Here is a 12,658-nt window from a genome sequence, read left to right as displayed (position 1 = left end):
AATCATTGCCTTTTTTCCGCATGAGACTAAGCATTGTCTCCTATTTGCATGAGGCTAAGCATTGCTTCCTTAACTGCATAAGGCTAAGCATTGCCTTTTCTGCATGAGACTAAGTAGTGTCTCCTATTTGCATAAGGCTAAGCATTGCCTTTTCCTCATGAGACCAAGCAGTGTCTCCTATTTGCATGAGGCTAAGCATTGCCTCCCTAATTGCATAAGGCTAAGCATTGCTTTTTTCGCATGAGACTAAGCACTGTCTCTTATTTGCATGAGGCTAAGCATTGCCTCCTTAACTGCATAAGGCTAGACACTACCTTTCTTTGCATGAGACTAAGCATCATCTCCTATTTGCATGAGGCTAAGCACTGCCTCCTTAACTGCATAAGGCTAAGCACTGCCTTTCTTTGCATGCGACCAAGCATTGTCTCCTATTTGCTTGAGGCTAAGCCTTGCCTCCTTAATTGCATAAAGCTAAGCACTGCCTTTCCTGCATGAAGCTAAGCACCACTTCCCTTACTTGCATGAGACTAAGCATTGTCTCATATTCATGCATGAGGCTAAGCATTGCCTCCTTAATTCCACAAGGCTAAGCACTATCTTTTCCTCGTGATTAAATGTTATCTCCATTACGCCATCTAAGAACTAGCATTGTCCTCTACTCACTCATGGCTAAGCATTGCCCTCATCTTACCCAAGACTAAGCCTTGTCTTGTCTCATTTCGCATACGGCCAACATCATATTTTGCATTTCATGGGCTGAAATATCGCCATTTTGTCCAAAGGCGTCATGGTCTGAAGGCATCATCCTCATAACCGGAAGACACCGTTCCATGGCTCGAGGATCTCTTAAAAGTGCACATCATTATTCAAAGGCGTCATGGTTCGGAGGCACCATTCTAATGGCCCGAGGACATCATTTCATGGCCTGCGAATCCCTTATCACATGATCCATGGCCCGGGACATCATGGTCTAAGGACACCATCCTCACCGTCCAAAGACAACCCTTATGGTCCGGAGGGAATCTGCATCATGTTTAAATTCTCGCAATAATCTATATATACTTGCATGCATCGTGTTTTAAGTTTTGCAGGTAATCCAAGAAGTAACCGTTCTCCTAACGGGATCAATCTTCGCTCCAGTTTTCGTTCAATGTTCACATCCTGCAATTATTTCAAACGTAACTAACCACCATCAATTACCCCACCCTTTTACTCTATGACCGTTCAGATATTTGCTCAGTGATACATCCATAACGTTTCAAATTCGCATTTATGACTTTGCATAAATGCATCCAATACTGTCCTACCCAAAGGAACCCTTTCCGAAACATACGACCATTCCTATAACAACTCCATCGGTTCCGTTCACCGTTGGATCCAGAACTACACACGGCCTGATCCCCATAACATCAGGGATATGTAGGCAACTCAGGAACCAAGGTTCGGCCCTCACTTTTTCCAAATCACATCATCCCTCATTTAGTTCGGCCAAAATTGGTCATCATTTTCTTTGCCCGACAACACTTTCATCATTCCCGGGTAAAGAGGGGCAGCTCTTTCTCATATTTTTCTCAAAAATATATATACTTTCAAAACATCATTTTTACATCATTATTTAGTTTACAAATCTATACAATCATTTTTCTATAATTTCCTATAATTTTTAGAGCTTTAAAATTGATTTTTCTGTATTTAAATTGCTTGAATATTTATCAATTACTCCTTCAAATTATTTTATGATGACTTAACTACTTAAAGTTATTATTTTTGCACCTATAATACATGTTTCAAATATTTTACTTCATTTTATGTAATTACATTAATATTTTTAAGCTATTTGCGTAATTTTGCAGTAATAACCTATATTTGTATAAAAATGCTCTTTATTTATATTATTTATGTCAAAATAGCATTTTATATTTTTTTTATAGTACAAAGTTATTATTTTTAAGCATTTAAGTGTATAAATAATATTTTAACGTATTTGTCGAGCATTTTTATAAATTATTTTCGTGTATTTAAATAATAGCCTAGCTTTAAACTAATTTTTGAACGAAATTGGCCAAATATCCTTAGCCCAATAGACCCCAACCCAAACCAAGCGACCCTTGTATAATACCCGGTCGATACTCATTTTTATGACCCGCCCCGTTCATTTTTAAATCTCAGCCGTTGATCTTGAGAGATCAACGACCTTCGTTCACTCTCCTTCTTGAATTAACCAAACCCACCCAAACCCAATCATTTTCTCTTAACCCGCCGCCCCTAAATCCTCTATACTCTCTCTTCTTCTCTAAGAAAACCTAGTCGATGTATCGCTCAACTTCTCCAAATCCGGATCTAAAATGGAATCAATCACTGATTCACTTACCTTATTGGTCTCCTCTCACTACTGGTCGTCCGTTTGTGGTGTTACCTCAGTGCTTGCCTAAATATGGCAAGCAATAATCTCCGAAATGGAACAAAAAGGGGTTTGAATCTTTGATTTTGAGCATTGTTTTGTCTACATATGTTCAACACTGCCTCACATTTGTAATAACCTGTGTTAAGACTCTCGTTGTTAATTATAACTTATCTCTCTGCTATTGTGTCACTCAGCATGCTCACTCGATCCCATACCCCTTTAGTGATTGCTTGTGATTTAGAACATTTATCTCAGCTTGTTTTCCCTACCATGTTTGAATTATTGTTTCATGATATTAGGATGAATTCTTTGTATAACTTGGACCTTCTTTAGTTAATTAGTCTATTGTGTCAATGCCTAGATGCCTACATTTGCTATTTGACATGAGTTTACTTTCCACTATGTTCTGAATCTTTGTAATGATAGTCTTGCATATGTAATGTGTTTAATTTGTGTTGAGACCTTTCTATTGACTATGATCTTGCCTCTCTACTAATATGTCCCTCAGTATGTCTTTGACTCACGTGATGCCATGTTTCTTCTGTGATTACTTGGCTCGTCACAATGCGCGTTCCTCATCATGTCTAAATGTTGTCCTGTTTCCTAATAATGACACTATGATGTATACTCAGCATAATTTGAACCTCTCAGGTTTCAACTTGTTTAATATTGTGCATCTGTGCATGATAATCTTTGTCAATCCTGCAAACTTGTTCTTTCCTTAACTCTTTCAATATGTGATTGTCTATGTGTTAAGTGTTGAACCTGCTTCTAAGTCCTGTGACCTGTTTGATTAGCTGCTCTATATGCTCAACTTTGCTATGTCTATTTTAAGTTATAAGTGTATCCCTCAATTCCTGTACCTCAACCATTGTCCACTCTCCCTCATTTGTTACCTATGTTATCTTGAACCTCTCATTCTTAGCCAGCTGAAAGCCAAGGCTGCCAAGGCTCTTACTACTGACATCCCTAGTGTGAGCACTGCTCGGGATTTATTTGAGACCCTTGTGAACTCTGACACACTATGATTTAGGTTCTTAGTCATTCCGTGAAACTTAAACTACCCCCATTCAACCCCTTTCTTTCTATTATCTTTTGTACATCTAAGTCGGTTGGTTTAAATAATGCAATGCTTGGCAATATGGTTATATGAATTGACTTTGGGCTCCTCTATGGATTCTGGGGTTGTGTTGATGAATACAGCTCCTTGTTAGAAGTCTGGGTATGCTGTGTGAGAATTGCTGAAGGCCCAAACAGTGCTGGGTATTTCATTTGGGTGTGAATCTCCCGTGCTGCGATGTCTTGGAGATAGAGTATCTGCATGACATGATCCTGGTGTAGGTGATTTGATACGCCATCTTTAGATAAGAGTCGTTAGCAAATCGTTATTGTCTAGTATTGTTGTTGCATGCTGCTGCAGTAGTGGTAAGTTCCATGGAAGGTGGAATAGGGGGGATTGTGTTGGTGAGATAATGGTTGAAGGGTGTTGGTGATGGTGGAAGTAGGTGTTGTGGAGCAGTGGTTGACCCATGAGATAGGGTGCATATGGTAGGGGTTGGTGGAGTGGTTGTGGGAGTGGAAGAGCATAGTGGTTGATTTGTATGCTGTTTATAGTTCGCCTGCCTTGAGGGTGGTGATGATGAGGCAGATATATTGCGGTGCATAGGAGCTGGTGGACTGATTTCTGGTGATGGGAGAAGGTGATGTGAGGGATAAGGGTGAATGGGGGATAAGGGTGATAGGAGCTGGTGGACTGCCTTGGTAGTGATGTTGTGGACGTAAGGCATTTGTGAGTAGCCTGATATTCAGAGAGAGGGGGGTCATGATGATTCTATGTTTGGGGGAGTGGCATGGAATGGTTTTGTGGTTTTAGTATTGTAGTGTGTAATTGAGACAAATTATGAGCTGGTGTATTTGAAATTAAAGTGGGCTAGATAGGAGAAGTAGTAGGTGGTGGGGCCTTTTTGGTATTAAGGATTTTTGCGTGCGATGTAGTAAGGGTAGTGGGTGATGTAGGTAATTTGTGTGTAGTAGCAGTCGTTTAGAGATAAGGATGGGGATTTGATTTTGGAGATCTTTGATGGTACTTGAAGTGGAAGTGGCAGGGTGGACATGTGGGGTAGGGGAATGTTAGTAATCATTAGGTGTGGTGCCTGGGGTAATAGAGGGAAATGTGAAGCAGTTTGTTAGGGTAAGTAATGGTGTAGTGTATGTTGCTAGGTTATGGGGTGTTTGTGTAATAGTTAGTGTTTCTTGAAGGGTGAATTTGGGTGTTACAAATATAGGGGTTGTAGCTCTTGAATGAACCAAGGTTTTCCTAGAGTTTTTAGGGTAGACAACAGTGTGCCATTGTCAGCGGGGGGAGATGAAGAAGTGGACGACTTAGAAGAAATGTGCAAGGAACATGGGTGAGTTAAGGCAGCCACATGTTTTGCACAAGGAAGTGGTGTCTTCATAGTGGATGGGTTGTAGGTGGTTTCCTAATAAATTTTTAGTAGGAAGAGGTGTGCATGGAGCGGCAAGAATACATAATCATGCATATCACTCCCTAATAGCTTGACCGGTACAATTATCAATTTTAAGTAGGTGTCCGATGAAATTGTCAATTTTTTGTAGAATTTGTAAGTCATAAAATTCAGTGGTAATTATTGTACGCAGATCCAAATAGTAGAGAAGTTAATATGTGTTGCTGCTGGGTTAAACTTAGGTTCCCACTAACGAAGGGAAAGGTATTGGGCGCTAATGAACCATGGTCCTTGTTGCATTACTTTAGTGTAGTTTTCTCTTAGGGTAAATTTTATTAGGTAGTAGTCATGCCCAAGATCAATGAGAGTGAGCAGTTATGATGGTTTCCAAATGGTGTGTAGTTTAATTCTTAGGTGGCTGTAGGAAACCCTTTGTCCAAGGAGTTTGATAATAACTACTTGGGCCCAGGGGAGATATAAACGAGTTTTGTCCATTTTTGAAATGTGAATAAAGTAAGGGTGGTTTAAAGGGTTGTCGTTTTCATCACCAAGGCTTAGTTTATGGAAGAAGTCAGTTTCGTAGTCGATTGAATCAGAGGGAGGAGGGAGAATTGATTTGGCTCTATTACTTACTTGATCTGATATATCAGAGTTGGTGTTGGCGTCCTTGGGTTTATTGGTACTTCGTGCAAGTTGATCTTGTTCTTGATCAGTGAGCTCAACATCCAAGGGTGAAATTATTGATGATGGATAATAGATCTAGGAAGTTGTGATTTGGAGGTATATGTTGTGTATAAAATGAAACAGTAGTAGGTATTTTCTCCCTCTAAAAGTTAGAGAGAAGGCGGAGAAACATGAACACACTATGAAATAAGAAAGAAGCAAACGAATCAAACGCGGTTCATTTTACACCAAAGTTTAGTCAAGGTTTAGTATTTTCTTTAATTATAAATTAAATATTTTGATATACTAATTACTTTTCCACTCAAGTATCAATTCTCTCTTCATCTTTTTTTTATATGTAATATTTTTAAATTACACTTAATAATGAAAAGGAATAACACATCAAACATCTATAGTCTAATAATATTTATATGATTTTTGAAGTTTGATACTTATAGCTTGTTTGGATAGTTGTTATATATTGTATTGTATCGTATTGTTACTTTAAATACAATATTTATTTTGATTATTACTTAAATTTTATTATATATCGTATCATTACTTTACTTTTTTCCCTCATTTTGCCTTTTCTTATTATTAAATAAGTATATTTTATTCTTTACTCTATTTTTTTATATAGTAATTCTATTTTGTATTTTAATTTTTTTTAGTAATATTAAAAATTTATTATTCATATTGTTGGTGCGTTAGATCATGAAACGCAAATGATACATTAGTGAAATATACGAAGTGTACCCTTTTATTACCAAAAAAAAAAAGAAGAAAAAAGAAGTGTACCCTTTAACTAGTTAAATCAACGGAAGAAAAACAAAGAAAATAAGAAAGGAGAAAAAGAATAAGGACGAGTACTTGGGGCCTCCTTTCTTGTACGCACTGGGTCCGAGACACGCCGGTGTTAACACGACTCATTCGCTCGCTAGGGTTTATATTTGTTTTTTGCAGTCTCACTCTTCAATCTATCTCTTCTCAGCTTTACTGAATCTTCTTTCAGGTAAATTCTTTTTATCCATCTCCTATCCCTGCTCCAACTTATATTGTCAGTTTTTTTTCACATTCCCTACAAGTCCATAGTTGGTTACCAATTTGCTGATTTTGCAAATTTTGTTCCTTTTTTTTTTTCTTCTTTACAATAGTTTTAAGATCACCATCGATTCACTTTGGTGCAATTTTTGTTGTATCTGAATTGACGAGTTATATAAATTTTGTTTTTGACCTCTGTTTTTTAATTTATAAACTTTTTGTATAAAAAACAAATGTAAGAATGTCCACTATTGATTCCCGGGGGTGGGGTTGGGTTTGGGGGGGGGGTTGCCGTGTTGGTATAGTATGATGTAGGAGCCATATCGAATGAAGAAAAAGAGTTATAGTATGTTACTTTTTGAATATGTAAATTTTATTTTAAAACATTTGAGATGAATGTCCAAACTTACTCCAAAAATTAGATGATTTAACCCTTAATACTCCGAATCGTGTCCTTTTAGGTCGGAGGGAGGGTTGATATTTGCTTTTGCTAATCATGTATTTGTAATGTGCAGTTTTTTGTGGATAGTTATATATGTGCAGACATGGCCAGTAATCCTCCGCCATCTGGTCCACAGGTAATTTCTCTAGGTGTATTATCTTTGTTGTTGAAATATCTAGTATGCAACTTATTTTGCTAAAAAGAGTATGTATTGCTGCACATCATCTGGAAGGGAACTTTAATTTAGTGTTGCTGGCAAAACGAGTTACTTAAAGAACATGCCTAACAAAAAGCATGAGAATAGAATAATGAGAAGAATGTGGATGATTCTGCTAAAAGACGATTAAAGAAATGAAAGTGGAATACATATTTTTAACTTGAACATATTCAGCGGAATGTTGCAGAGTTGTGTCCTCAATTGTAAGCTTGAGAACAATTTTTGCCTGCCAAATTGTGGCTCACTAATTTTAAGTCTTATATTACCGTTTTAAGGTTATCTGGAATTCTGTGTTTACTGTAACATTTTTAGATGGTTGACATACCACTAAGAGGGTGTCAAACTGGCTAAGTTTATAAGCTGGTCAAACTAGCTTATAAGCACCTTTTGGCTTATCTACGCGTTTGGTAAACACTCAAAGTGCTTATAAGCCAAGTGCTTATAAGCTAAAATCAGCCACAAGTCATAAGCCGGTCACCCCCAACTTATGGCTTTTCAACTTATAAGCACTTTTAGTTTGACCAACACTTTTACTAGTTTATCCTTAATAATATTTTCTAATTCACAAAATACTTTTCCCAAAATAAATTTCTTAACTTTCTCTTCATTCCATATTCGTTATTAATTCTTTTCTTTACAAAGAAATTTTTAATTTATAATCTTTTGAAAAAGATTCAAGGGTATTTTAGTCATTTTAACAAAAGAATAGCTTATCAGCATTTTTTAATCAAACACATCATCTGCTTATTATCAGTTTCAGCACTTCTATCCAAACACGTAAATGCTTATTTTAAAAATCAGTTTCAGCATTTAAAAAAACTTTTCAGCACTACAAGCTTATCAGCTATTTACAATCAGCTAATCCAAACGGGCTCTAAATGCATATCATCCCTAACTTTTGTGATTAACATGCTAGTCATGCAGCTAAATGTTTATCATTTTTATTTGGAGGTCTTAATCTTCAAATCTTGGTATTTCATTTTACAGCCTCTTTGGCCTCCTTCAGTTGGATCCACACCACCTCAAGGTTTTGGTTCATCATTTCCCATGCAAGTATGCTATTGAACTTGCTTTGTGCAAATATTTTATCTGTTTCCTTGCAAGACTGTTATCCTAAGTGCATCACGAGTGTGTCTGATATCACAGTTTCGACCTGCTGTATCAACACAGCAAGGCCAGCCCTTTGCTTCATCAATTTCAGCCTCTCCACAATATCGCCCTATTGGACAAACACCAAATGCTGGAATGCCTCCTGGTCATGGTCAAATACCCCAGTTTTCTCAACCAATGCAGCAGTTTCCCCCAAGGCCCAGCCAGCCGGGCCATGGTATACTTTCATCTCAGGCAATTCAGATGCCATTTATCCAATCAAGTATGCCACAGCCTCAACAAGTCATTCCGCCTTTGAATAGTCACATGCCTGGTGTTAGTGGTGCTGGAAATCCATTCTCATCATCATATACGGTAAGAAATAGCACAAGGTTCCTTGAACTTATGGCTTGGCCTACTTTTGGCTTCTTTATATTGTTAGTGATTATTTTCAGTTTGCACCACCTCCTTTTGCCCAGGCACTAAGTGGCCTGAACATGCCCTCTCAGGTTCAATCGTCATCCCAAATGCATGTTCCTCCTTTCCCTTCGGGGGGACAACCTTGGCTGTCATCTGGAAGTCAAACCACACCAGTGGCTGCCCCTACTTTACTGACCAGTCAGCAATTGTCAGCTATAGCTCCATCCGTTCCGGTATGCTTGTTTCCCATAGCGATTTGATTTTTTTTTCAACATTACTCAATTAAGAACAAAAATTGGGGCCTCTGAATTACCATATTCTTGCAAAATGTCGCTGTTTGTCTGTTCTTTTCTTTCAAGTAAGCATAGGGTCTTGGCTATGTTTGTATGTTCGTTTATGATCTGTCATCTATATATTAGTATATCTTGTATATATTTGCAGCAAAAAGGTGTTGCCAGTTTGTGGATATCGATTGATTTACGTGGAAAATGTCTATGCAGCATCTTCATGCATGTTAAATGGTAGTATCATCTTTTTTCCGGAACAGTCTTGAACTTGTAGCCAAATCATCCAAAAATGCGCATGCTAATGTTTTTCCCCTTGTTAAACTTGCAATGGAGGAGTCTTCGTCTGCAATCTGATGGACACCTACTATCATTGATAACTTCTTTTAATAAGTCCTATTATCATCGATCATATTGTTATTAGTATCGCTGCTCAGTGATGTGTCAATTGCTGAATCTGAATAAGATGAGATCTTTGTGCATTCCTCCAGTGGTTACTTGATAGGAGATTTCAAAGTATGATTTCCTATTCAAAGTCAAGACTTAATACTTAAGAGGAAGGACAGCTAAGCAACTATGCTATTATTGGCAGCCTAAACTAAAAACTACTGCTGTATAACTGACTTTAGAGTTCCATTATGATCATAACTCATTTTTTGGGGAATTTTATTGACCTAGCATATAGCATGAGGAATCTTGTTAGAGTCGTATATAAGAATAGAAGAGTAAAATACCTAACTGGACAGTATTCTAGAGCAGATGCTTAGCAAGTGACAAGCTTAAGTAAATAAGTTTCTTTAGTTACTTAATTTTAGTGGTAAAGATGTTTTTGTTCTTCCGTTCCCCACCCTATAGCTTTCAAGATTAAGTTATTGAGATAGGTGAGAGGTGCAAGTATGTGAAGTGTGAAGTATCGTACTAAAGACAATGAAATTATTTAGATAATAAGAGATTTATAATAGATAAGTTAAGCACATTGTTGCAAAACAACCCTGAATGACAAGGATGAGATTTTTTCTTGAAGAAAGCTTCGTGCGCAATTGCATGCGTATCAATCGGAATGAAGCATTGCAGATGCTATCACTGGTTTTTTTTCCCTGTCCCATCTATTTGTATGTGGTTTGTATTGTCCTCATCTTTAGTAGGACTGAACTAATTCAGGCTGACATTGGCGGGAAAGCCATTGTTTATAACAAGAGGATTGCACCACTTGTGAAACAAATCTGACAAAAGTTGCCAAAAGGAGCAGAAACAATAGTTTCCAAAAATCCGTTTCTATGTCTAGTACATGCTCGACTTGGTTGGCAATTATCAATTAAATGGATGCAAACCTTCCGACCAGGGCTCAGATTCCAATAGAGAAAAACATTAGGTTGGCCTTGATACCGTCGTATTTTTTCTTATGTGTATAAGCCTTGGTGGGGACAGAGCTACTTAGTACCTACACGGGTAGGCAGGAGGTAGTTGGTACCTAGTGGAATAATTGTAGTGTTTTCAAGTTGGCTTGGATACCATCGTATTTAACAAAAAAAATATAACATGCTTGATACTAATGCTTATTTGAAAATTTTCTAGTATTGTGGGATATTAACATGTATAATCATTTGAAGACATGGAAACTAAATCACAACTATGAAAAAATAAAAAGCCCACGTTGTTATTGAACCACAATCAGTGAGTTTTGTGGCCGTGAAAATAATATGCTTCCAAAATTTAGCTTTGAGTATTTATCCCATTGGAAACAACCTCTTTACCTTCACGATAGGGTAAGGTTTGCCTACTTACTACCCTCCCCACACCCCACTTGTGAGATTATATTGGGTTTGTTGTTGTAATATTTATCCCATATTTTGTATTTTCTTATATGTACCCGTGACCCCTTCCTCAAAATAAGAGCATCAGGGGTGAAGGCTTGTAGTAGCATCTGAATCACTCATTTCCCCTTCCCACCTTTTCACCTTAAACTTACCTTTTCTATTCGTGCTGGCCATAGCCATCTACAATGTTGTTTCTAAATTTTTTGGTAAGATAATGGTATTTGTTAAAGCTGGCAAAAGTACATAAAGGGGTATTATATCGTCGACAAAATAACATTCAACTAATAGTTTATGTGAAAAGTAAAGGCACGGGAAAGTATTATTAAGATGCGTAATGCTTTTGTATTATATTGAGCCTTATTTATACCTATATTTTATACCGTACATAATACATCTTTTCCAATGTGGACACTAAGGCCTCATTTGTTTGCACTTAATGGAGGTTTGAATCTTAATCTTTCATATATCAGATATTAAGTGCGTTTATTTTTAAAGTCTGAATCTTAATCATTCAGATCTTACTGATTAAGTGTGTGTCTTTTTAATTCACAACCACTTAATGGGTCTGAAAAGGTATGTATGATTAAGATATATAACCAAGACTTAATTTCATTAAGATGCTATCATCCACATTCATTACTAACTGCTGCAACCGTCCTACCATTATCAACTACCGCCACTGCCACCACCACCACCACCACCATCCTCAATCATAGCCGCCACCACTACTCCCCCCACCCCCACCACCATCATCTTTAACCATAACCACACACTCATCCATCTCAACTACCACCACTAACCACTCCATCACCATCAATAATCATAGCCGGCACCGCCCACCATTATACTACCACTACCTACCATCACATTACTCAATCACAACCACCACCACCCCCACAATTATTAACTATCAACACCCACCTCCACCATCATCAACCATAAGCGCTATCGCTACCAATCACCACTAGCTACTGCCCAGAACCACCACTATCAACCAAAATCACCACCAACTGACTCTAGTCGGCACTCACAAGCACCTCTATAAGCCATTACCACCACCAACTACCATATTCGTTAGCCATCACCACCGACTACCATATATATATATATATATATATAGAATATTAGATTAATTAGTATTTTATTTGAATTTATGTTTATTAATTTTTAATGCTTTCCTGAGCCGAGAGTCTATTGGAAACAATCTATCTATCCTCACGGGTGAGGTCTGCGTACACACTACTCTCCCCATACCACACATTGTGGGATAATACTGGGTATGTTGTTATATTTATTAATTTTTAAATAAAGATACATTTTATATATTCAGATGTTTAAAAAATAGTCTTAATCATTTAGTATTCAGATTTTAAAACACATCTTAATATTCAAATGTGTATTCATTTAGATTAAGATGTCTTAATCTTAATGCACATCTTGATATTCAGATATGTATTCAGATTCAGACGTCTTAATCTTAAAAAAACAAATGAGGCCTAAGTCTTCTATATAGACATTAACTAACTAATACTCCCCCTCAAGCTGGTGCATATAAGTCATATGTACCAAGTTGTTACAAATGCAACTAATACAAGGACTAGTGAGGAACTTGGTGTAAATATTTGCAAGCTAATTATTTGACTTAACAAATTTTATAACAATATCTCCTGAGAGTATCTTTTTTCTAATAAAGTGATATTTAATCTCAATGTGCTTAGTCCTCTCATGGATTACCATATTTGACGCAATTTGAAGGGCCGCTTGATGATCACACATAAGTTCTATCTAATTGATTTCTTCAAAGTTTAATTCTTTG

The 12,658-nt window shown here is 37.1% G+C and overlaps 1 protein-coding gene across 5 annotated transcripts in view; it reads left to right on the top strand.

Annotated features, from left to right (window-relative positions):
* Positions 1–6,362: 6,362 nt before the first annotated feature.
* The window catches only part of LOC107826429 (pre-mRNA-processing protein 40A), a 30,959-nt gene continuing 24,663 nt past the window's right edge, over positions 6,363–12,658 (top strand). The window contains exons 1-5 of one of the 5 annotated variants that reach the window (XM_075221663.1): positions 6,363–6,544; positions 7,089–7,151; positions 8,220–8,285; positions 8,403–8,696; positions 8,831–8,974. In XM_075221663.1, the coding sequence (XP_075077764.1) occupies positions 7,119–7,151; positions 8,220–8,285; positions 8,403–8,696; positions 8,831–8,974 (537 nt within the window). In that variant the 5' untranslated portion in view covers positions 6,363–6,544; positions 7,089–7,118. Of the gene's footprint in view, positions 6,545–7,088; positions 7,152–8,219; positions 8,286–8,378; positions 8,697–8,776; positions 8,975–12,658 lie in introns of all 5 variants that reach the window. The other 4 variants (XM_075221662.1, XM_075221660.1, XM_075221659.1 and 1 more) reach the window with 4 other exon arrangements.

Source organism: Nicotiana tabacum, chromosome 9 (assembly GCF_000715075.1).
Source record: "Nicotiana tabacum cultivar K326 chromosome 9, ASM71507v2, whole genome shotgun sequence".
NCBI lineage: Eukaryota > Viridiplantae > Streptophyta > Magnoliopsida > Solanales > Solanaceae > Nicotiana > Nicotiana tabacum.
The sequence above is the reverse complement of the archived record's forward strand: the minus strand, read 5'-3'. Positions and strand labels throughout refer to the sequence as shown.